At 43.6% G+C, this 27,133-nt stretch overlaps 1 protein-coding gene across 1 annotated transcript in view; it reads right to left on the reverse strand.

Annotated features, from left to right (window-relative positions):
- The window catches only part of LOC115472742 (niban-like protein 1), a 210,298-nt gene extending 196,277 nt beyond the window's left edge, over window positions 1-14,021 (reverse strand). Inside the window, exon 1 of the mRNA XM_030207126.1 lies at window positions 13,716-14,021. Within this exon, the coding sequence (XP_030062986.1) occupies window positions 13,716-13,770 (55 nt within the window). The 5' untranslated portion in view covers window positions 13,771-14,021. The remainder of the gene's footprint in view (window positions 1-13,715) is intronic.
- Between the last annotated feature and the right edge of the window lie 13,112 nt (window positions 14,022-27,133).

The raw sequence follows: 27,133 nt of genomic DNA on the forward strand, positions 1-27,133 counted from the left end.
CTAGCGGTTTTATGGGTGCGTCTTGTTAGTGTGCGCTAATTTTTAGTGCATGCCAGAAATGTTAGCATGCCTATAGCATGACTTAGTAAACAGAGCAATTAGACATTTATAGAATAATGTCAAAATCTTAAATTGTGAGCGCAACTGAATCGGCAACTAGTGTAAATTTTATTAGGACTGGAGTGATGTGGTCATATTTATCTGTTCTAGTCATTATCCTTCTGAAGAGGACACAATGGGCACGCCAACTCTCCACCCCCGAACACACCCCCGACACTGAAAAATATTTTCTACTGTTTAGCACGTGGGTAGCACGTGTTGAACACAAAACTACTGCAGGATGCCCGAGCACACCCCGCGATAGTAGATTTTAGCCTACAGTAAGTACTCACTGCTTACTGCAGCTTAGTTAAAGGGTATTTTTTTCCCTAGACAGCACAATATTTGCTGTTAACTGGCAAATTTGTGCAGACAACTCCAGCCACACAAATTTGACACATTTGTGTAAGTACATTTGGGTGAAATGTCAGAACCACAAGATAACCAGGTAACATTGACCTGGTTATCTTTAAGTCACAGCCATATTTTTAAAATCAAATTCAACCCTTTAGTCTTTAACTGAACCCAGGTCTTCCAACATCATCAGATCATAATTTAAAAAAAAAATACCACTTTTACTTCTTTCCTGGCAAGTGCATTTTCTTTGGAAGCAAAAGCAACACCCCAGGATGTAGCAAGAGATAGTGTGCTGTCACAACTATCTGGAGTTAAGACAGGTATTTCTTTCTCCCCACCCATGAGTACTCTCTCTCTCTCCCCCCATTATCTTATCTGGTGCATAGCAAGGGACCAACTGCTATAACAAGGTTTCCTTGTTATAAAAGGAGGTCTCTGATCTGGCAGCCACCACCCAATTGCACAACATATAGCAGCTAGTAATTAAAATATTCACAATCAGACCATGCATTTTAAGGGGGTTTACCATCTGCAAGACAAGGACAAGGACAGAGGCCAATGCTACATTCCATGCAAGCATAGACTTCTCTTCTCACATTCCTCCAGTGATGTAGGGGCCATGAGGATCTTAATCTTTCATTTCCCAAAGTGTGATCTTAAACAGTCCAAACTGACCTAAAAGCCAAATTTTGAGCACTACACAAAAAGCAGATTTGAATTTGGATTTATGTTTAATCTGCCTTTGTCCAAAGCGGCTTACAAAAATACATAAATAAAATCATGTAAACATATAAAAATGCAAGAAAGCTTACTGTTTATCCTTTCCTGACAATAATTAAGTTAAAGACATTAAAATAAAGTAGTATCCACAGAGTCTGGCATAAGATTTTTTATTTTCGCTAATAATTGGGAGGGGGAGGGGAGAAAGGGTTGAAAAGTTGGATGGTTTGGAAGGGATACAAAAGGATTATTCCTGTATTTAAAAAAAATCATACTATGTTGTTTATCACAGTTTTTCTATTTTGTTAATAAATAAAATAAAGTAATGTTAGCCCACTTTAGAGAGAATGATACAAATTAAATGAAATAGAAAATAAGATGACATTTTTAACTAGCTCTCTAAGGCCAGAACCTTTTTTCTTCGAGACAGGAACAGGCAATGGGGCTCCTGACCTCAAGAAAAAGGTTCCGGCATTTAGAAGATAGTCAAAAATGTACTTAGTCCAATAAAAAAAAAAAGGCAAAGCCCAATTAAAAAAAAAGACATTAAAGTCCAATTACCCCCCCCCCCAACCCCCCCCCCCCCCCATTAAAGTCCAATTTTTAAAAAAAAATGGCAAAATATCAGCATGGAAACAAGTGACTTGGTCCAGATCACCCTTTGAAGGTAATGACAATGGTACAGTATTTAGATGAGATACCAGCTGTGTGCTTTAACCAGTCAGACGCATTTCCAGATCCAGCTGCAAACTCACCTTCCAGTATTAACTTCACATCCAGCTCATAGCTGCCAACTAATTACCAACATCAGATCCTCCAACCTATTGCTACTAAAAACTCACTTCTCCCCACACAACAGGCAGAAGCAAAGTCTCAGCAATTCTATTGTAAACATTTATTTATTAGGATTTATGTACCACCTTTTTGAAGGAATTCACTCAAGGCAGTATACAGCAAGAATAAGTGAAACACAAGCAATAGACAATTACAGCGGTAAAAATATTCAAACAATGCAAAGTATATCACATTATACTACTTACAATGTCAACACAATAAGATAACCAAACTGACCTATTGAGTTGTTCTCTCTGTGCCTGTATAAAAGGGAGAATTAGCTTCTGGTAGGTACTTACAGTTCCCTAGGATTTTAATGTCAACCTATTTAAGTACAACGCCTGCCTTCCAAAGACAGACACACCAACATGACCAACTATCCTAAAAGACATCATAGGGACATCTCACAACAGCAAACTGGTTTTAAATACTACCCGATTCTGAACACCACTTTTAAACAATTAAGAACAAAGTGTAGAATTGTTTACTTTGTGTCAACTTTACCTAGCAAGCAAAGGGGGAGAAAAAAAAGGAAGCTGTATGCTACTCATAGTACACTAGTCTCCCGTGGCATATATGATTTAGGAGATGCCCCACAGCCTTTTACATTTTCAACCTTTTGGTTCATAACTTTATACAGACACACCCCTCCTCTCTACAAACGGCATACACTCACACACACACACCATTCATCAAATCGCAGAGGCTTCTCAGAGGAATGGCTTGTTTCAACATGAAGAGAAGGCCAAGGAGGGGACAGTTTTCGGAATTAGAAAGGTAAACAGAGAGAGAGGCTACAGAATATTGCACAAGGCTGTTCTGTACCTACACTAGACAGATGAGAGTTGAGGGAAATGGGGGAGGCTGAGGAAAATAAATGTATTGCAATAAAAAGTATAAGTACTAGGGTTCTAACACTTGGGCAATCATACAGAAATGATTTCTGCTCCATAACAAGAGTTTGAGAGAGCCTTTTTCAAATGAAGGAGTGTGGTAGCCGTGTTAGTCCACTCTTAAGGTTACCAATAACAATCAAACAAAATAAAACATGGAAAAGAAAATAAGATGATACCTTTTTTATTGGACATAACTTAATACATCTCTTGATTAGCTTTCGAAGGTTGCCCTTCTTCCTCAGATCGGAAATAAGCAAATGAAGGAAAACTCTGGAATGAGGGGGCATACGATGAAGTTAAGAGGAAATACACTTAGGACTAGGAATCTAAGAAAGTATTCATTTACGGAAAGGGTGGTGGAGGTTGTGGAGAACAGGATTGTGTCAGAGTTTAAGAAAACATGGGACAAGCATGTGGGATCCCGTAGAAAAAGGAGGAGTTAAGGGTTATGGAGGATGGGCAGACTGGATAGGCCATTTGGCCTTTATCTGCTGTCATATTTCTATGTTTGGTGGGATTCCAAGCAGTGCATAATTCCCACACAGCTCTTTTGCTCATGTCCACATTGCTGCTTTAACAATCTTGCAAGAAAAATATATGCTCTAGGGCTTGGTAGTTGATGTCAGATAAGAAGTGGAATGGAGAAGATTATTTCAGTCCAAAGGCAAGGATAATGGCTGGTTTCAGGTCAGGAAGGACTGAAAGAAGTTCCAAATATTAGGAACACTAGGGATCAGACTAGACTGAAAAGCTTGGATATGGTGCATATGAATATACCCAGTCACAATGTGAATTTGCTCATGCACTGGTCAGATATTATTCCGCTCAAACTACCTTGGACATCTTCTGGATCAAGCACACACTGCTTATGCAGTCTTGGACACACAATACTCTTGTGCCAGGCATGGCTGTTTCAGTGAATAAAGTAAACCTCAGCCTTACACCTTCCCTCAATTCATTTTCAGATCCCAATCCCATTGGCTCTCTCACTGCAAGACTTTTCAGGTCTCAATCCCATTGGCTCTCCCACTGCAAGACTTTGGAAATTAAACTCTACAATCATGATCTACAACAATTCTATATCAAAAAACCACCACTGGCAATCATGTTTTTAAATATTAACTTTGTTTTACTGGTAAAGAAGGCAATGATGATTATTTGGCAATCAGGACTTACTGTTTTGGCTTTGACTGTAGCTGTTTTTGCTCCCTCCTCCTCATACTGCTATCCTAGGCAATCACCTAGTCTCGCCCAATGGTTGGGCTGGCTCTGGAAATAGCCTACCATCACCCATTGCCTGATCCAATTCTCATCCACTTGTATAAGAATCTGTTATCTTTCTGCCTCAATAGCTTTTCAACATCTTTTTCCAGGCTATACACATGCAGACACTCAAGACCAAATGCCTTCAGCGTACTGATGCAGAAGGGTAAAAGGCATAAAATCCATTATGAGTGATTCCTCATAATAGCTGAACAGGACTCTTGTCTCTATCTAAATTTCAGTTATTCTAAGAATTGGGGGTAGGTACGACGAGATAATTATGTAAGAGTGGATAATACAGAGGGAACATGTCTCTCTCTAGCAGACACCATGATTCCCTGACAGAGATCATTTCCATCCTGCTGAGATTTAACAGACAGCTGTAGACCAAACTGAAAAGTTCTTACAAACCACACGTTGTCCACCACTGCCTTAAAATATTGGTTCCCATCAAGAAAGTAGACTAAGGCAACACAGTGTACAACAGCAGCAAAAGATCAGTTACTCCAAAGGATACATTCCAACTGCCAGTCATAAAGCTAGATCACCTGTAGAATCTCAGGGATCTCACCTTTTATTCAAGATTATTTTGTCATCTTCTCCCATTGTACCCCACCCTCCTAAGCAATTCAATCTCAAAATTTCCTTTTTAGTTCATATCCAGCAACTCTCTAATGTCCAATTAAAAGGTCCCACAATAATCCAAACAGCTACCTACTCCGGCATGATTATTACCTCCTGAGTCCATTTGTCTTTTCCAGATGGCGCCCTCCCACATGTACCCAGGGCAACATGAAAGTGCAGAACCTGCCAGTCAAACTCAGGCTATGTGAATCAATTTCTGCATTTCTGCTAGCACTTCCACATTTTACTGTGCTTTTGCATCCCTTGATCAGTGCATTCCTCAAATATTTACAACCTCTAATATGGGGGGAGGGAGGAATGCCTCTCCTAAAACTACCACATCACTTCCAGACTCAAAAGACTTGGAGAGTGAGCCACTTACAGGAAAGAGATTGTGGCAGATGACAGAAGCATCCTCAGATGTCTCTCCATTGAGACAGCAGTTGACAGAGCTCTGGAGGTAAAAGACAGAAAGGGTACAGATGCTGAGAAAGAATAGTTCTTTGTAACTCAAAGCTTCAACTGAACATCCATCTCCTACTTTCCCCAGTTTGCAGAGTCAGCTCACTGCCCTGCCCTCTGACCTATCTCTAAGAATGCTGAGCTCTTAAGATTCCACACTAGCACTGGATCTATTGGAAATCTGTTGCATGTCTTATTTTATACACCACTTTTCAAACCAAACAGCAAAGCAGCATACAACATTTGAAACAAAAACAGAAAACATATACCTCTCCTAAGATCAAGTCAGGGCTGGCTTTTGGGGGGGGGGGGGGGGGGATGCAGACAGGGTAATTGCCCTGGCCCCCCATGGTACAGGGAGCTCCAAACCTACATAGAACAAGATACAGACTGCTATCGTGAACTTCGGAGCCCCCTCCTACATTTTTGCACTAGGCCCCAGCGTGTTTAACATCCCAGACATTGGGCTTAACCTCTTCTATTCCCAATAGGAGGTGAACAGCCAAGGTAACAGTCATTTTAGAATGTAAAGCTCTTTGGGGGTAATTCTATAACTGGTTGCCTTGAGGTAGGCACCAATGCCCAGCACTGAGCACCACTTCTATAACAGCATCTATGTACCAAGATGCCACCACAGAATACCAGTATAGGTTGGCACTGATGTGCGCAAACAGTTACACCAGGTCAATGGTATTCTATAAATTATGTGCGCATAAGGTGTAGTCATGCCCATTCCCCTCCTATACGCTGCCCATGTGTATGTCCCCCTTGCGGTTACATGCTAATTTCATAGAATAACGACACATGCCAATTATCTCAGCACTTACACACGTACAAATATATCTTACCTCAGATACAAATCAACCTATGCATCCAATTTTTCTTACTTAAGTACGCAAATGTGGAATGCATTACCAAAGAGTGTGAAAACGATGAACGACCATCAAAACTTCAAGCGAACGTTAAAGACCTATCTGTTTTGCAAGGCCTACCCTATTGATTCTACTTAAATGCATCAACTCTACAATGCATCCATATATACATTGCAATGGACATTTTATTTATTTCCTTATCCCTTATTGTACCCATTTACCCCTACCTTACCCTTTTTTTTTTTTAATTATCTTTATTAGTATCAATATAATACATGTCTGCCAGGTACCAACTGTTGTACATTCTATCACTGCGTCAAACAAGCGTTACATTCAACCTAATCTGGTACATATGGCCTTCCCTCAGCACACAAATTGCATTGACATTTTCTACTTTTTACCCTTGCCTATATAATCCCCTCCCTCCCCCCTCAAATCTCCTATAAAACTCCATTCAGAAAAAAGAAAACTTTCACTTCTTCCCCTAGCAACCCACACACATACCCCCCTACCCGGATTCTTCCCCCACTCCCCCTCCCCGCCTGTGTATTAGACATTATGTTATACCATCTTACGAGCTAATTAGCTCCTCAAAAGCCTTCCATATCTGCGCATAGTGTCTGTTGCATTTGTTTAATACCTACCGTACTTGGCGTTCACCATTACAGTATTTTGTAAGCCACATTGAGCCTGCTAATATGTGGGAAAATGCGGGATACAAATGTTACAAATAAATAAATATACACAGGATACTGTTGGTCAGTACAGTGACATGCCAGGAACTTTTAACAGGGGGTGCATCTCTCGTGCCCCTCCTCCACCGGGTATCTTAAAATCATCTTTGCTCTTGTCTTTAACTGAGCCGCAGCAGTGGCACTCATAGGCTGCCTGCACCGTTTCGCCCTTCACAAAACAAGTTGCGTCAGAAGGGGCGGGACAGTTCAGAGAGGAAGTTCCAGGGCAGGCCACCTATGAGTGCTGCCGACACTGCCTGGGTGAAGACCGGAGCAGAGATCATTTTAAGGGGCGGGGACAGGTCTGACACCATGAATAAATACACCACTGGGTCAGTAAATATCTACTACAGAATATTAACTTTGATTCCCCCCCCCCCCCCACTGGAATTTTATGGAGGCCTACAACAAACAGGTGGACTTAATGAAAGGTTGGTCTGAATGGGAAAGGAGAAAATTCCTGCTTCCCTCTTGTGTCACTGAGAGGTTTACAATTAGTCTGTCTGTCAAAGTGCTATCACTTCCCAACACTCCAGAAACATTTTTCAACAGGGAGATAACACAGCAAGTGACTAAGAACTTGGCACTGCCAACAGCCTCACATGTGGGGAAATGAGAAACACTAGAAGATTATCAGAATGACTCAATTACAACTGGAGAGCACTGGAGATCCAAGACCAGGAAACTTGCCCAAGGACATAAAGCAGTAAGAGACAGGATGAGACACCCATGGTGGTCCTGACTCAGAATGGAAGGAGTGTTCTGCCTTCTGACATACTATGATGTGAAAAAAAATGTAGTGCAACAATGACCACACCAAATCACCAAAATCTAAAACAATTTCCAAAACAGAAGTGGTCAAACAAAACATATTCAAAAATATTGCTTATTATACTTTATCAATGCATTTTGTTTGATCACCTCAGTTTTAGATATAGTGAAAAACAAATCTGCATTTACAAAATAAATATTAAAAGATTGCCTTTTTTTTTACATAACACTGCATGTAAAGAAGAACATATGATGCCAGATTATACATTTTCTTATCACTTCACAGTGTCAAGAACATTCTCCATGCCCTTTACATTTTATTCGGCTTAATTTCTGCATCGCCCGTGAACACATACTGCACTAGCAATAAGTTTAAGACTGAGATCATACCCCAGCTGAGGCTTGAAGTTCCATAGCATCATGGGAGACACACATCTAACCCTGAAGGTTACATTCTGCTTTCCTTTAACAGAGTACTTGTCTATACAGTTCAGTGGTTCCCAAACCTGGTCCTGGAGGCACCCCAGCCAGTCAGGTCTTCAGGATATCCACACTGAATATTTATGAGAGAGATCTGCATGTAGTAAATCTCTCTCATAAATATTCATTATGGATATCCTGAAGACCTGACTGGGGTGCATCCAGGACCAGGTTTGGGAACCACGGATATAGTTGAAGCAGCCAAGGTTTTGCTATTGTAATAAAAAACAATATCTAGTTTTCTGCACTTATCAGATAAATCTGTGCCATGTACCACAACCATGAGAAGTGTGGGAAGAAGGAAAGGCCTCCAGCTCATGGCGCTTCATCTGTTTTATTACCATTAATTAGTCATATGCCACAGCGGCTTCCTGCCACAGAAGGGATCTCTGTATGAAAGGATACTACAGCACCACAAGAAGCTGGCTAGGGATGGTCACCTCACAAATACCATCTGCAAAGCAGATTTTCCACTTGCCAGCAGAATACATTTGGCAAAGCTTATTTATTTCTCCTGCGTAATTCTCTCAATTCCTCAGAAAGACAACTCCTCAGACAGAGAACTGAACCCAGGAAAAATTTGGTGCCTCCACCCACAAATTTTCAGCTCATGCATGTCTTGATGGTGAACCAAAGGGCCCATGTGCTATCACTGATTTCAGGTTCAGTGCAGCCCCATCCCTCTGCAGAGGGAGTCAATATAGCTATAAGAATGCTTTAAGCAAATGGAGTTCACAGGTAATTTAGAGGCATATTTTCAAAGCACTTAGCGTTCCAAAGTTCCATAGGTTTCTATGGCACTTTGGAAGGCTAAGTGCTTTGAAAATGAGCCCCTTGGTCACACAGATCATATAACACACTGGGGGTGGGGGGGAGGGACGATGCAGAAAGTCACACAGTAGAACTATGCACCCATGGCTTCTACTGCAAGATTAATGAGGGAATATTCCACAGCGATACGGTAAACTAATGGATGCAAATTCAAAGCGCATAGAACTTGCATGCCAATCAGGGAAAGCCTGCCACACACATATGCACAAAGGTTCTGCTGTAAGGACAGCTTTACTGTGTGCACAACCATAGAAAATGAAAGAGGCAGTGCTCTTCAGGCTTTTAAAGTTACAGGTACTTACTGTGATCACAGAAAAAGAGAGAAAAAACTAGCAGTAAATTCCAAACAGTGGCATTAAGGGGTCCTTTTACTAAGGTGCGCTGAAAAATGGCCTGTGGTAGTGTAGACACGTGTTTTGGGCGCACGCAGAATTATTTTTTAGCACACCTACAAAAAATGCCTTTTTTCTTCTGGCTGAAAATGGACATGCGGCAAAATGAAAATTGCCGCGTGTGCATTTTGGGTCCGAGACTTTACCACAAGCCATTGACCGGGCGGTAATGGTCTACACGCGTCAAATTCAAAAATAATTTTCATTTGTGTGTAGCGGACGCATGCCAAAATTGAAATTACCGCAAGGCCCACGTGGTCGGTAACTCCAATTTGGCACATGTTGGGCACGCGTAGGCACCTATGCGGCTTAGTAAAAGGGCCCCTAAATCCTCTCTACTAACCCTTCTATGCTGCCTTGGACCTGGCAAAGAATTTCTCACAATCCCCTATTTATATCTGTGCATTGCGGAGGAATATCTGGTGGCCTCAGTACCATTCATTTTAACATACCTTGAGTCCATGCGTATTGCATGAATTAACTTCTGCACTGAACCCCTTCGTGCACCCAAGGCAGTGCTGCATGAGGCGAGGGATGAGATGGCGCCACTAGCACCCTGCCCCCCCCCCAGTCCAACATATCTCCCTTCTACTCTCTCTCTCCCCCAACTCCCTCCCCCTCCGGCCACAGTCTGGCATCAACCCTCTTCCCTAAATCTATCTTCCTTTTTTTGTTTTCCAAACGTTGTCGTTGGCAGCAATTCCCATATGCTGCCTTACCACCAGCACCAGCTTCTTCTCTGTACTGCAACCCACCTCTGAGGAAACGGGAAATTATGTCAGAGAAGCGGGCTGCAGTACAGAAAAGAAGCCAGTGCTGGCAGCAGGGCAGCGTATGGGAATTGCTGAGGACAACTTTTGGAAAACAAACAAACAAAAAAGGTAGATTCGGGGAAGAAGAGAAAGAAAGGGGGGAGAAGCCAGACTGTACCCAGTGTGCGATGCCGCACCATGAAGAGTGCTGCCTGAGGCCCCCTCCTCAGTTGTCCTAATGGTAGGGCCACCACTAAGTGCACAGTAACCACGCACTTCTGCTTGTGGTAGCTTTCTGCATCAGCCCTAGATTTCTCCAACTAACATTTCAGTACGGCAACCCTACAACAAAATTGGCTAGCTTTTGTTTGTAATTTACTTTAGAGAATAGCAGAGGGGTCTCAACCTAGCTCTTGGGACCCTTCCAGCCAGTGAGGATTTCAGTATATCCATAATGAATATGCATGAGAAATTTGCATGGACTCTCTCATGCACTTTCATTGTGGGTATCCTGAAAACTTCACTGGCTGGGTGTGTGGAAAATAGTGATAAAGCTTGGAATTTCCAGAACATAATTTACAAGCCCTAGATTTCAAAGTGAGTTTCACACTCACCCGCACAAAAAATGTTCTCATGTATTATACAACAAGATAAACAGAGAAACAAAGGAGCTGAATTAGCACCTGAGAAATGTATGCAAGGAATCAAGGTGTGGTAAGACATTAAACCTCAAAATACAAAACCAGAATATCAAGCCTCATACCTTGAAGCACTACACAAGTGATAATATGGTACACTAATCCCCAGATTCTATATATGCACACAGATCAAAGATGTCCACACAAATTGAGCTAACAAACTGTTAACTAGCAATAAATTGATGTTAATTATTGCCATTAATTGGCATTAGATTTTTCACAAGAATCTTCCTGTGCATTATTTTATAACCCCACTATCACCGATTCTCTTCAACCTCATGATGACCCCACTAGCCAAGACTCTACCCACCCAAGGCCTCAACCCATTTATCTACGCTGATGACGTTACATTATACATCCCATACAAACATGATCTGGTGGAAATCACCAACGAAATCAAACTAAGCTTAAACATCATGAACTCATCATGGGCAAATGCATTCCAACTAAAACTCAATACAGAAAAAACACATTGTCTCATCATCTCATCCCAATACAATACATACAAACCCACAAACATTAACACCCAAGGATACACCCTCCCTGTCTCAGACAGCCTGAAAATTCTCAGAGTAACAATCGACCGTAACCTAGAGACCCAAGCGAAATCCACCATAAAGAAAATGTTTTTCTCAATGTGGAAACTCAAACGCGTAAAACCATTCTTTCTGACGGAAATATTTCATTACCTGGTTCAGTCCATGGTATTAAGCCACGCAGATCAATCTAATGGAATCTATGCAGGATGCAAGGATCAAATCATAAAGAAACTTCAGACCGCCCAAAATACAGCAGCCAGGCTTATATTTGGAAAAACACGCTTTGACAGCGCCAAACCACTCAGAGAAAAACTGCACTGGCTACCACTCAAAGAACGCATCGCTTTCAAAATCTGCATGAATGTTCACAAAATTATTTACGGCGAGGCACTGGGATACATGACAGACCTCATTGACCTGCCAACCAGAAACACCACAAAATCTGCACGATCATATCTAAACTTCCACTACCCAAGCAGCAAAGGACACAAATACAAATCCACCTATGCAACCAGCTTTTCCTACCTAAGCGCACAACTATGGAACTCATTGCCAAAAGCAGTAAAAACTACACTCGACCACCTAAATTTTCAGAAAGCACTAAAGACAGACTTGTTCAGAAGAGCATACCCCACTGACCCAACATAAAAATACCGGTCACTTGCGACACAATATAACCAAAGACCGTAACGGACATTACCTGACTCTTCTTCCCCCTTTCCCTCTCTAAGTTCCCCCCAACTATTTCCTACCATATATATACCTCATTATACCACAATATCACCTTGTATTCATTGATACTATGTATTTGTTCAAACCGTAACCGGCAAACGCAGTTAACGGTTATATGTAAGCCACATTGAGCCTCCAAAAGATGGGAAAATGTGGGATACAAATGTAACAAATAAATAAATAAATAAATACCATAGCGGGCAACTCAAAAGCCGGCATGGTAGGGATGTTCCAAAAATTTGTGTATGGAGTTACACAATACCGTCATTCCTGCACCTAAATGCCAATAGTTGGCCACTGGCGTAAATACCGGTGCCCAAATTTGGGTGTGAGAATGGGCTCTAAGTACTATTCTATAAAGAATGCTCAACACCAGTTTTCCCCAGTGCCATTTCCTGAATCTGGGCCTATGTGAGCTCCCACATACTCCTGCACTTTATTGCAATCTCCTGCATTTGAAATTCTAGAGCAGGTATTCTGAACCCAGGACACATGTTTTTGGGATACCCACAATGAATATGCTCAAGATAGCTCATGAAAGAATGGAGGCAGTGATGCAAATTTATCTCATCTATCCCAAGGACTGGGTTGAGATCAACCCACCCACCCACCTGAGACTCAAGGCCTGCAAAACCCTTGGGAGGGGGAGAGGAAGGGAGTCTCCAGCCAAGCCCTTATAGTTTGCATGCAAGAGATCTTCTTCACTGGGTGGCCCTATAATGTTCACACATGGCACAAACAATGGGAACAGTAAATCAACCACCCATTGATTAAAAGGCCATTGAGTGGAATTTAAGCAGCACTTTGCAATGTAAGATCAGGAAACCTTCTTCATGCCCACGGATCCTGCAGGGACCCAGCCTCCTGCAAGAACACAAATAAGAAAGATTTTACACTGGCACTGCCTGCTGGACTTCCTGCACGTAGGACGCCACTATAGAAACTTTCAGATCACACATACATATTAAAATGGCTCAATCCCTGGAGAATCTCAAGATAGTTCTGACCACCACTCGTTAGTTTTGGTCTTTTATTTTATTTTATTTTTTTTTTTTTTGGGGGGGGGGGGGTCTCCCTCTCCCTTGGGTAGCCAGCAAGTAACACACACAATCAGGTCATCTTTTCATTTAGCAAAAAAAAGTTGACTTCAATCAGGTTTCCTTCCTTCCTTCCCACCCTCTCCATGTTCCTGTCCAGAAAAGTAAAAAAGAAAGTCTAAAAATGTGCCTGCCCCCAACTGTGAGCTCAGAGCCAGTGCAACGTGGAGTGCTGCTGGAAAGGAAACAAGAGCGACGCAAAGTGGGGCTGTGGGGAGATCAATTTAATTAACTCCCCTCCCCCGGGGTGCTTAGCAGATCGGGATTAGGATTCTCCTCGAAGGGAATGGAGTCCACGGCCAGAGAAAAATGCAGATAAGCAAAGCAAAGCAAAGCAATAAACCCCCCCCCCCCCCCCCAAAGGCGAAAGTTTTCTTTTAGTTTCCTTTGGGAAAACCGGTTCAGAATGAATCTGCAAAAAGAAAAGGGTGGGGGGAAACACACTAAAAGAACGAGAAAAAAAAAACCACACCGAGAGAACCTCAAGTCCTAGAAACGATCACATCATTTAGGATTCTCCAAGCAATTCGAACGGAAAGGAGAAAGCGACGGCCGCACTTACCTGAGATCTGTTGGCGTCTGTTCTCATCAAGGTGAGTGGAGATGACATCCCCCATGGCGGATCGGACGCCTGCAAATCCAAGCCAAAAAGGAAAGGCGTGAAAGCAACGCAGAACCCGACCGAAATATTGTAAGCCTCGCCACACGGAGCACCTTCCGGCTAAAAGATCGGGCTTAGGACTCACGCCCGCTCAGCGATCGCACGGTGCTTTGACCTCAGTTCAAAGCAAAAGAGCTGTGCAGCCAGGGGCGGGGAGAGACTGGAGCTCTGGGCTCGGATCCTGCCCGATCTTCTTCCCTCCCTGCCTCTTACTCACAGACACACCCTTACTGCGGCGGCGGCTGCTGCCGCCTGCTTTTTAGCCAGGCTTTGCTTTACGTCTGATTTGTTTTGTTTATGCAAAAGGTAGGTGTGATCTTTTCTTTTGGTACACAAATGTAGCTGGCTTTATTTTTAGAAATGGTATTGATTTTGTAATAAAGTTGGTAGAACAAACAAGCGGAAGGCCCACTCGTGCCACTGGAAGCTGGAGCCCCACTGATACACAGATTGAATGGAGTTTGAGGGTTACACGTGGGCCTCTGAGAAGCCCCAGGTGAATCTCAGTCATACAGGCAAAGAGCCCTATTTACAGGTACACACAGAGAGAAACAGTTCAGAGCACACTTAGCAGGTGCAGGTCACACTGGATGTAAGTGCTCCCATTCAATCACAGTATAAGGGTACATCTATAAGCCCGTACCATCATTTAGGTACCCCTTGCACACATAAATGTATAGAATATTAGCCACCTAAGTGCCATTCTGTAATGAAGGGTGTAAGTGGCATAGAGCAAACAAAGCCTCCTGATGAAGATCAAGACAAGGAAACACGGAGATGTAGTCACTTTATGAAACCAGCGATCTTTATTATATCCTATATAATAAAACTCACCCTCAACGTTCTGAGGACACTGACGTCAGTGTCACTTCCTTCGGGTTTGAAGGGTTCGTGGTGGTGAAGCCACCGAAATCACTGTCTCTGGGCCCCGCCCTCGCGTCAAACGTTATGACGAGGGCGGAGCAACGGTGGCGCAGATCGAGGGCGGAGCAATGGCATCAGTGGCTTCACAACAAACAAGGACACAGGAGATGAAGGTGGCGTGCGTTGACGAGGTGCAGAGCAATGGCGTCAGTGCCTTCACGACGACGAAGAGGTGGGTAGCGAGGGGGGGTTGGGGAGGAAAACCTTGCTAGCGCCCGTTTCATTTGCTCCAGAAATGGGCCTTTTTTACTAGTAAAGTACATAAGTAATGCTGTACTGGGAAAAGACCAAAGGTCCATCGAGCCCAGCATCCAGGGCCGGTCTTAGGCAGAGGCGACCGAGGCAGCCGCATAGGGCCCCGCGCGGCGCGCCTCAACTCTGCCTCACTCCGACCAACCCCCGCTCAGACGACCGCATCATGATCCTGCTCGGCTGCTGCCGCTCTGCTCTCGCCACATTGTGGCACGGTGCCCACCCCCCGCTGAGCCCGCCGTCAGTAGCCTCCCTGGACCACGACAGTTGCACCGATGGCCCCGACAGACAGTTGCAGCGCCAGCGCGAAGGCCCCGGCTCCCGACAGAGAGTTGCAGCGACGGCTCACCCCAGCGTTTCACTTCCCGCTCAATGTCCCGCCTTCTGATGAGGTATTTCCTGTTTGGCGGGCGGGAAAGCTGCCTGGAGCCTGGTCGGAGGTGAGCCGGTGTGCGAGTGAGTGCGACTTAAAAATAAATAAAGACAGTCAAGTGGAGCTCGAGCTGGAGCAAGTTTGTGCCACTGCCATTCAAAGGCAAGCCAGGTATGATGATAGCTTTTCTTATAAGGAAGAAGGAAGTTTCAAACCCCTTCTGTGCCATTTTAAAGGTAAATACTATTGCAGTAGTCTATTATTCTCCCATCAGTGATTAAGTCAAAATTCAGTGTTTTATGAAGGGCAGTGACAGGAAAAGATCAAGAGGTTAGCTAAAGTGGTGCCCAAGGCCGTGCCTAGGGTCTCTAGCGCCCCCCTGCAGACTATCAGTTGCCCCCCCCCCCCCTGTGAAAATGATCACTCACCACTTGCCACACTGAAAGGAATTGTCAGCAATATTCTTAGAAACAAATTGCTATACATTGCAAAATAAGATAGCAGATGTAAATTCTCAAAGTGGACATATTCCAAACGCTAAAATGAAAATAAAATGATTTTTTTCTACCTTTGTTGTCTGGTGACTTTCTTTTTCCGATCATGCTGGCCCAGTATCTGATTCTGCTGCTATCTGTCCTCAACTCCGTTTCCAGGGCTTCCTTCCCATTTATTTCTTTACTTTCCTCCTTTCTTCTTCATTTCTTGCTCTATATCCATTTCCAGCATTTTCTCCTCTCTCCCTGGGTCCTGCCCTCCCATCCATGTCCATCCTTGTCCCTCTCTGCCCTTCCCTCCTCCATCCATAGCCAGCAATCCTCCTCTCTCCCCTCCCCTCCATTTTCAGCAATTTGTCCTCTCCCTGGGCCCTGCCCTCCCATCCATGTCCATCCTTGTCCCTCTCTACCCTTCCCTCCTCCATCCTTAGCCAGCAATCCTCCTCTCTCTCCTCCCCACATTTCCAGCAATTTGTCCTCTCCCTGGGCCCTGCCCTCCCATCCATGCCTCTCTGCCCTCCCATCCATGCCTCTGTGCCCTTCCCTTACCTCAGCTCCGCACCCTGGGGCCTTTAAATCTTTTACCTCCGGTCGCAGCAGCATCAAGTGAAAGCGCTGCCGACGTCTCCCTTCCCTTCGCGCTCAGTGTCCCGCCTTCTGACGTCAGAAGAAGGCGGGACACTGAGGGAACCAACGAGCGCGAAGGGAAGGGAGATGGCAGCGCTTTCACTGACGCTGCTGCGACCGGAGGTAAAAGATTTAAAGGCCTCGGCGGCGCAGAGCTCAGGTAAGCGGCGAGGGTAAGCACCGTGGCGGTGCCCTCCAGAGGTCAGTGCCCCCCTGCGGTGCTTACCCCGCTTACCGTATCGGCACGGCCCTGGTGGTGCGTGTATGTGAGGGGTGGGGACAGGGGCAAGAGGAGAGGGCTAGTAGTGTCAGACTTTACTGTTAATTTGCCCAAAGTTATTGAAAACCTAAAGAATCCCAAGTGGGCAGACTAAAAATTGTCCATCTAAAGGTACTTATCTTGCTAAGCTGGCCAGATCATGTGTATTTAGGAGAATTTGAGTTTCCAAAGCAAATAGCATTGTAGCCTCAAGAAAGAGGGGCATTTCTCTAAGCATGTTCAGCTTAGGAGAGGCAAAGAGTACATATAAAATCCATTTCCAAGGAACCTTTTTAAATTATAAAAAATAGGGGAATTTGAAAGTACTGGATCTTTTCTTAGTATTTTTCCTTTATTCTCCTTTGTTATGAGAATTGGAACTACTAATTGTAGTGGACTTGGACTGAATTTCTGGAGGGGGGTGGGGTTCATGATAGCATTGTGCTTATTATTTCAATCAGTTTTTTTGTACAAGTTATACAAGTTTAGCTTCATTTGTCTTTATTTGAAATTTCATAAAAAGTTTTCTAAAAATGGAATAATCTTATCAATGGGGTAGAGCTAGGGTGGAGGCGGGGCTAGGGTGGGGAGGGGCTAGGATGGGGCCCCACCAAATTGGTCTGCACAGGGCCCCGCACTTGCTAAGACCTGCCCTGCCAGCATCCTGTCCCCGACAGCGGCCAATCCAGGTCAAGGGCACCTGGCAAGCTACTCAAACATAGAAACATTTTATACAAGTTATTCCCGAAATTGTGGATTTTTCCCAAGTCCATTTAGTAGCGGTCTATGGACTTGTCCTTTAAGAAACCGTCCTACCAGCAAACACAATACAACCCCGGTGACCCGACAAAGCCGCGTTTCGGCAAAAGATTGCCTCTGTCAGGGATCTGATCAAACGAACAAAGACAGCATTCAAACTGGGACAATGCACCAAAAGAACTACCTATAGTGGTTTGTGGAATGGCATAGTTATTTCCAAATTTGCTTTTTCACTGTCAGTCTGGCACTGAAAGGTAGTTCTTTTGGAGGCAGTGCATGCAAATCTCTCATGAATATTCATTGTGGATGTACTGAAAACCTGATTGGCTGGGGTGCCTCCTGGACCAGGTTTGGGAACTACTGCTAAAAGGGGAAAAGGAAATGGGATTTGAGATACTTTTTTGCAACTACATTCAAAGGGTTTTACCTAGTATATACAGGTACTTATTTGTAGCTGGGGCAATGGAGGGTTAGGTGACTTGTCTAGAGTCACAAGGAGCTGCAGTGGGAATTGTACTCAGTTCCCCAGTATCAAAGTCCTGGGGCACTAACCACTAGGCTACTCTGCCATATCTGGGCACCTTGATTTCATTATAGAGCAGGGGTTCTCAAATTGGTCCTCAGGCTACACCAGTCAGATTTTCATGATATCTACAATTAATATGCATGAGATAAATCTACATGCACTGCCTCCACTGTATGCAAATTTATCTCATGCATATTCGTTGTAGATATCATGAAAACCTGACTGGCTAGGTGTGTCCCGAGGACTGGGTTGAGAACTCCTGTAATAGAATATTAGCATAACGCGGTATCAGCACGCCTCACATCAGTGGTTCCCAAACTTGTTTTGGGAGAACCACAGCCAGTTAGATTTTCAGGATATCAGCAATGAATATTCATCAGTTAGATTTGCATGCATGCAAATCTAACTCATGAATATTCATTATGGATATCCTGAAAGCCTTACCAGCTGGGATTCCCCTGAGACAGCTTTTGGAATCACTTACATTTAACCACCTGCAGTTACACTAGTCATATACCTGGTGTAACTGCAGGTGTTCAACTGCAATGAGGGTGTATGTAACTGACAATTCTGTAAGTTGTGTGTATAAGTGGTTGCCCTGTCTGTGCTCCACCCATGTGAACACCCCCTTGCATTTATGCTCTGTATGGTACATAAAGGTGGGTGTGCTTACAAAGGGAAAGGGGACTTGATATACCACCTTTCTGAGGTTTTTTGCAACTACATTCAAAGCGGTTTACATATATTCAGGTACTTATTTTTGTACCAGGGGCAATGGAGGGTTAAGTTACTTGCCCAGAGTCACAAGGAGCTGCAGTGGGAATCGAACTCAGTTCATAAGTACATAAGTATTGCCATACTGGGAAAGACCATCGAGCCCAGCATCCTGTTTCCAACAGAGGCAAATCCAGGTCACAAATACCTGGCAAGATCCCAAAAATGCACAAAACATTTTATACTGCTTTATCCCAGAAATAGTGGATTTTCCCCAAGTCCATTTAATAACGGTCTATGGACTTTTCCTTTAGGAAGCCGTCCAAACCTTTTTTAAACTCCACTAAGCTAACCGCCTTTACCACATTCTCTGGCAATGAATTCCAGCGTTTAGTTACACGTTGAATGAAGAAATATTTTCTCCGATTTGTTTTAAATTTACTACATTGTAGCTTCATCGCATGCCCCCTAGTCCTAGTATTTTTGGAAAGTGTAAACAGACGCTTCACATCTACCCGTTCAACTCCACTCATTATTTTATAGACCTCTATCATATCTCCCCTCAGCTGCCTTTTCTCCAAGCTGAAGAGCCCTAGCCGCTTTAGCCTTTCCTCATAGGGAAGTGGTCCCATCCCCTTTATCATTTTCGTTGCTCTTCCCCAAGATCAAAGTCCACTGCACTAACCACTAGGCTACTCCTCAACATAACAAAGCTCTAAACGTGGGCTGACCTGACACCTCAGTGACAGGGCTGTGTGCTACCATGCAGAAGGACCTCAGTTCAATTCTCAGAGCAGACCCTCTGCACCCCAGGCTGTAAAGGATGTTCCAGAGTCAGCCTGTGGGACAAAGGGAATCATGGTCATCGTTACAGGGGTCATTTACTAATGGTTAGTGCATGCGCTCTGCTGCAGGATTCATAGGAATAACCATTAGCAAAGGATGCTTTTCCCACCTGACCTGATAAAGATATCTGCCTCCCCTGTGCCACTCTCCTGTCCTTGAGGTTGGGCACCAATCGCCAGTAGTCTATCTGTTTTAAATCCTTCTTTCCTTAACTCTTATCTTCCCTCACTTCTGCCCGTTTCTTACCTGTTATTATTTCTGGTTCTTTTCATTATTTTCTTTCCCCTAATTTCATATTGTTAACTGCTTAGTTCGTATATCCCAAGGTGGTATATCAAATGCAGAATACGTTTGAAACTTGAAAGACCCCTATGGCAAAACCTAACTTACCAAAATCATGTCAGTGCATGACTCCCAGCCTCAGGTCTCATTATAGCAATGACCAGATTAAAAAGAGCCGAGGGGGAAGGCCACAGGTAGCTGAGAAGGAAGACCTGTGGGCCCAGAACTCTAGCCTCAATTCTCATTGGATTGGAACAGACAGAACAACTCAGCAGGCCAAAAATTAAACCCCTCTGGGGCCAATATTCAAACTAAGCTTTCCAGCCCTGGTATAGACAATAATGAGCCGAAAATCCATCTGAAATGCCCAATATTATCATTATACTAAGGAGTCGGAGACAGTGGTAATATTCAAACACTATCCAGGTAAGTTCTACATTGATTGTAGGGCTGCTGAAATACATAGTAGATGATGACAGAGAAAAACCTGTCCGGTCCATTCAGTCTGCCCAACAAGATAAACTCATATGTGCTACTTTATATGTATACCTGACCTTGATTTGTATCTGCCAATTTCAGGTCACAGACCATAGAAGTCTGCCCAGCACTAGTCCCGCCTCCCAACCACCAGTGCTGCCACCCAATCTCTGCTAAGCTTCTGAGGATCCATTCCTTCTGAACAGGATTCCTTTATGTTCATCCCACGCATTTTTTAATTCCGTTACCTTTTTCACCTCCACCACCTCCCGCGGGAGGGCATTCCAAGCGTTAATCTTTGGTGCATTCGTTTCCTAGGCTAGAGACTAATACGGTCACTAGTCCAGTGCTAATGGCCTCTATCGCCCATGTTTGCTTCTCACCATACAGAGGACTATCAGAACTATCACCTCCTTTTCCCTCCTGGCCATTCCTCTCCCTATGTATCCAAGCATCCTTTTGACTTTTGCCATCACTTTTTCTACCAGTTTAGCCACCTTAAGATCATTATATACGAATACCCCCAGTCCTGCTCCTCCTTTGTACCACCTATACTGTACTGTTTTCTTGCATTTTTGCAACCCAGATTCATGACCCTGCATTTTTTTTTAGCATGAAATCATAGCTGCTAAATTCTAGACAATTCTTCGCATTCCATAGATTCCTTATAATAAAGCATAAGGGGACAGAGTTAAAGATCTCAAAATGTATGCTTTGGAAGAAAGGCAGGAAAGGGGAGATATGATAGAGACATTTAAAATACCTCTGTGGAATAAATGCACAGGAGATGGACTTCTTTCAATTGAAAATAAGTTCTGGAATGAGGGGGACATAGATTGAAAGTGAGAGAGGATAGACTGGAGTAATCTAATGAAACATTTCTTTACAGAAAGGGTGGTGGATGTCTGGAACATTCTTTTAGTGGCCGTGGTAGAGACAAATACTGTATCTGCATTCAAGAAAACATAGGACAAGCACAGAGGATCTGTAAGGGGGCGGAAGAGATTGTATAGATTAGTAGTTGATGTGGATGCACAGACTGGATAGGCCATATGACCGTAGTCTTCACTTCCTGTCCTCAAGGGCCGCCAACAGGTCAGATTTTCAGGATACCCCTAATGAATTGTTCCCAAAACTGATCCTAGAGGCACCCCAGCCAGTCAGGTTTTTGGATATCCACAATGAATATTCATGAGAGAGATTTGCATGCAGTGGAGGCAGTGCATGCAAATCTTTGTCATAAATATTCATTGTGAATATCTTAAAAACCTGACTAGCTGGGGTACCTCCAGGACCAGATTTGGGATCCACTACCCTAATGGATATGCCTAAAAGAGATTTGCATACAATGGGTTTTCATTAGGTGTATCCTGAAAACCTGACCTGTTGGCGGCCCTCAAGGACTGAGAGTGAAGATTAAGGTCATATGGATGGCCTATCCAATCCATTTTCTACTTGTTTGGCCACTTTAAGGTCATCAGACACAATCACCCCCAAGTCCCGCTCTTCCTTTGTACACAAAAGCACTTCACCCCCTACATTGTACCGTTCCCTCAAATTCCCTCCCCAAAGACCCACTGGGCTGACTCTGACCTACTTGACAAAGGATGTTATATAGCTTTGGAATGAACCATATAATAGTTGTTTTCCACTATTATCTTGTCTCTGTAGGTCCTGGTAGGCTTTTCATATCTGTCATTACTAAGTGCTTCTATGTGGTGCAGTGTAGCATGAAGTGTTTGACAGGAGTCAGAGTCTGTTCTTAGATCATTCATGTGTTTCATCTGCTTGGTTTTATGATTAATTTATGGGGGGGTTGTGTGTGTGTGTGTGTGTTTTCTCTTTGACCTTAGCTTTAAGTGTTAATTGCCATTTTCTAGTATTATTATGTATGTATGTTATGATGTGATCTGCTTTGGAGACAATTCAGTAAAGGGCTCCCAGTGGGGCACCATGAAATAAGCACCAAAAATCACGGTGCCAAGTGGTATTCTGTAAGGGCACTTAAGCAGATAAGAGCAGTTATAGAATACTACTACTACTACTACTACTACTACTACTTGACATTTCTAAAGCGCTACTAGGGTTATGCAGCGCTGTACAATTTAACATAGAAGGACAGTCCCTTCTATTTACACACAAACATGTAGCTATGATCATTTACGCCATATCTGGTGTAAGTGCCTGTGGCTATGTGGCACAACATTGGCATGTAACTTACCATATTCTTTAAGTTATGCGCATATCTAATAGAGCTGCCCATTGGAGTAGCCTAGTGATTAATGCAGCAGACTTTGATCCTAGAGAACTGCAGCTCCTTGTGGCTCTGAGCAAGTTCCGTAACCCTCCATTGCCCCAGGTACAAAGAAGTACCTGTACGTACTATGTAAACCATTTTGAATGTAGTTGCAAAAAAACACAGAAAGGTAGTATATCAAGTCCTATTTCCCTTTCCCTTACCCATGTGAAGCCCTCCCTTTCACATATACACTAAAATAGTGGCTAGCACATACGTTGGTGCCAGTTAGTGGCACCCGTGTACGCACTAATATTCTGTAACATACGTGGGTATTTGGCATCTAACCTTAGGCGCAAATGTATAGAATGGTCTTTTTAGTTTTTTTAGGCAGAGCATAAATACAAGCGTTTGGGGGCTGTGGGTGCTGCCTTTGTAGCTTTCTTAACCTTCTATGATTCAGGAAACGAAAGTCCTAATCTCAGAATTGTATCATAGACTTTCTGCAAGGCAACACTCGGTTTTTAGCATTTCAGCCACTGCACGGATATCTCAGCAGCTGCTCACAGGCCCTGACAGGGGAGGGTTTTCTCATGGACACAATGGGGAGAGTCTTTGGTAAACCAGATTCTTAGTGTTATTGAATGTGGAAGACATCCTGTGCATCACAAAGAGCTCTCTTCATGAGGAGTTTCTAACGAGGAAACACGGTTTCTAAAGCAGGAAGCCCTGCTATTCTGTTATTGTATCACTTCAGCCATTGAAATCCCAAGCAGTCTGATGTTACCAATTCAGCTTTAGAGCGTTCTGTGCATTGAGAATCACCTCTTCCTCCTCCTCTTTATCCATTGCTTTGGGTGAGACAGCGTGCACACATCTGCTTCTTTTGGTGTGCATGTATGCCATGTCCCAGGGTGGGGCTGAGCTGCCTGGCATAGACCGCAGATGGTACCAGCTCACTGTTGCCACATCAGCTTTATGTACCTCTGCAATATTTTAGCATTTACTTGGCTGGTTCCACCTCTTAGCTGCTCCCATGGGCTTTTCCCTCAAATGCTTTCTTTGTCTCTCCCTAATCTCGGACGTGTCTCATTAAATTGGAATCTGTGCAACTGAGGGACTTTGCAAAAGATGTGCTGAGCTGTCTTTAAAAAGACTTCTTTATACCATGCCAAAAGTAACAGCCCTTCTTTCTGTTCATTTCGTTAAAAAAAATCCTTTTGCTAATTAAGGGTATTATTCAATAATGATTTATCTTCCCTAGGCACAGAATGAGGGGAAAAAATATTTTCTGTATAAGGCTCCAAAGCATTATTTAACCGGGAATTCCTACTGTAGGCCAGAGTGAGTTAAACTCTTTGTGGAAGAGCGGGGAGGGAAGTGGGTGGGGAAGGAGAATTAAAATGAATATTGCTGGGCACAGAAAACTCAGTTTTATAGTTAGTTTGTGTAAACTATGTTTAAACATTTTGTTTTCATGTTGGGACAGCACAGGCAGGGCAGTGTTAATGGAGCTGTCATTCAAACAGTGCATCTCCACACTGGAGAAGGAGACAGACTACTGGGCCCATGCTCAAAACCTAACACTGGTGCTAGAGAAGACTAATGCCAGCATTAGTGAGAGCAGAATGCTCAGAGCACAGGACACAATGTGCATGCCAAAGATTAGCGCAAATAGCATGCAAATGTAGTCAAACGGATGTTAATGAGGTCATTTCCTATTCCTTCCCAATGGTCAGAGAACAGCGCATGAAACAAAGCCTCCCTACCGATGAAATCCTAACGCCAGCTTACAGCATGCATTGGGGTGTTAGAAGAGATTTCCCACAATTTTTTGTTTAAAAGCTGATGATTTTTATTTAATTTGAAAGCAGAAGGAAGCCCGTGCAAGCCTCTAAGTGCCAGTAGTGAGAGACAAATGTATGCGAGTCAGAGCAAACCCAAAAGTGAAAGCACACATTGATGCTTGTTTTCTGCACTTAAACATAAGCTTTTCAGGTAAAAAAAATTGAAAAGCTTATATTTAAAAGGCAAAGAAGAACGGTGCCAGTGTGTGTGGCGCATGTGTACAAGAACTGTGCTTCTCACAAAACTCTTGTGCGCATACACCAAGCGTGTTCCTTCCCCTTGCTTTCAGTCAAACAGCACGCATATCATTTGCATCTTTTTACAGATGAGCATTGGGGAGCTCTTTTTCAGTACACTGTTCCCGTGGTATTGATTGGGCGCTGTTCCAGATAGCATGATAGCAAATCAAAAGAGAAGTGTTTTAAACTAGCATCAATGGTAGGAAATGCATGTTACCCAAACTGTATCAAAAGTGAATTAAGCATTGAGGCATCATAAATCAAATGAACTGGCTATGAGATCTCTTATAGCCTCCAGCTATTTCAGATCTGCAGCACGAAATGTGAAATAATCATCTGCCTCTTGAGCTGTGATAATTTTTTAATCTTTTTTTTTTAACTAATGAATTTTATTTATACTCAGTGCGTTTTTTCTAGCGAAAAAGGTGCCGGTACTCAAATGCCAGGCCACCCTTCAGGGGTGGGGTGATCACTGAGGGACCCACCCCACAATAGCCAGGCCCCCTGCAACCAGTCACAGAATCTATAACAAGGCAGAATTGGTGTGTAGAGTCTGAACTCTTTCATTAAAACTTGGGGACCATAGGTCAGTTTTAGCAGACAATGGAAAGGTGTCGGTACTCAGTACCCCCAAGTACCCCCTCAAAAAAAGCCCTGTTTATACTCCAATTAAAGGTAAAAATATAAAGAGAAAACAACAAACAATGAACAAAAACAGCATCCCTTGTACTTAACTGATAGGCGATTTCACATCGCATCAGTGCAGCGCTGAAAGTAAGTCATGGTCCCAACGCCCACTATGTGGGGAACAGGGTGTTTCGGCTCTCTGGAACCTGCATCTGGGGCAGAAAGGATCTGGGCATTGAATAAAAAATTAACCGCAATGTTCGAACTGTCAAAAAGACGCCAGGCCAGATCTGAAATAGCTGGAGGCTGTAAGAGATCTCATAGCCGGTTCATTTGATTTATGATGCCTCAATGCTGAATTCACTTTTGATACAGTTTGGGTAACATGCATTTCCTACCATTGATGCTTGTTTAAAACACTTCTCTTTTGATTTGCTATCATACAAATTGTTTTAGAAGTGTTGAATTTCTCCCTTTTTTTGTTTGATAATTTGCTTTTCCAGATAGCGCCAAGTTCTGAACATCGGCCCATAGAAAGGGAAAGTACCGAATCAGATTACAAAGGAAGACACAATGGCCAGTACTGTTTTTTTTTGTTTTTGATTTTTATATTTTGCCAGTTTACATCCCAGTGTATTTTTGAGATTTGTAGTCCTGAATTTTCTGCTAGAAGCCAGCACTTCGGATACCAGGTTGGGGGCATTAAAATGCCAGGGCTGTCTGAAACGCTTCCTCTAGAATTCTACTCATGCAAACATCAAACAGATATGTGCAAACCACAATTATAATGGTAGGGGAAATCTTAGTGTAAAGGAATGAATTAGAGAAACATAAGAATAATAAGAAAAAATCCAGAAGTGAACAATCTGGCTGGTAGTGTTACTTTAAATCTCCCATCTCTAAACACTTGTGTTGACAAAACAGGAACATTTTTGAAGGCTTAGAGGAAGCTTGTATATGGCAAAGGCAGGACCGGCTCAGAGTGGCTGGGAGTTAGCAGCTGGGCAGTTCAGAGCACTGTTAGACTGGGAGCTTCTAGTCCTCTGGCTGAGGAAAAGGACCACAACATGGCAGATATGTTGCAAGGTGGGAATCTCTGCAGTTATCCAACGCTGCAAGATGGCCTTCTTACCAATGAGAACCGCCCTTTTTAGAAATGGCTTCAACCCCTTAGACAAAAATGTGGAAACCCTAAAAACGTCAAACAATTGACAGGGACTTGGTTGCCGTTCTCATGAGGCTAGAGTAGCAGACTTGGTGGAGCTGAGGGAGACAGAGAGGTACATAGAGAAGACCTACAGGGAAGTTGTAGAGAAGTCCCACCTTCAGTCTGGTAGACCATGTGCTTCCTTGGAGGAGGGAGGTCTCCTAGATGGAGAGCATCACCCTGGTGAAGTAGGAAGTACTCCTGTAGCCAGGACCTGCCCACCAGGGGATGTACTATCGCACTGAAGATATGTCTCCAAGTTCTGCCCAGGAGGGAAGGGTTAGTACAGCTGTTCTAGTCGGTGATTCAATCATTAGGCCTATAGATAGCTGGGTGGCTGGTGGACATGAGGATCACCTCGTGACTTGCCTGCCTGGTGCGAAGGTGGCTGACCTCACGCGTCACCTAGATAGGATTTTAGATAGTGCTCGGGAGGAGCAGGCTGTCTTGGTACATGTGGGTACCAGTGACATAGGAAAATATGGGAGAGAGGTTCTGGAAGACAAATTTAGGCTCTTAGGTAGAAAGCTCAAATCCAGAACCTATAGGGTAGCATTTTCTGAAGTGCTACCCGTTCTACATGTAGGGCCCAAGAGATAGGCAGAGCTCCGGAGTCTCAATGCGTGGAT

This window comes from Microcaecilia unicolor, chromosome 6, assembly GCF_901765095.1.
Source record: "Microcaecilia unicolor chromosome 6, aMicUni1.1, whole genome shotgun sequence".
Lineage (NCBI taxonomy): Eukaryota > Metazoa > Chordata > Amphibia > Gymnophiona > Siphonopidae > Microcaecilia > Microcaecilia unicolor.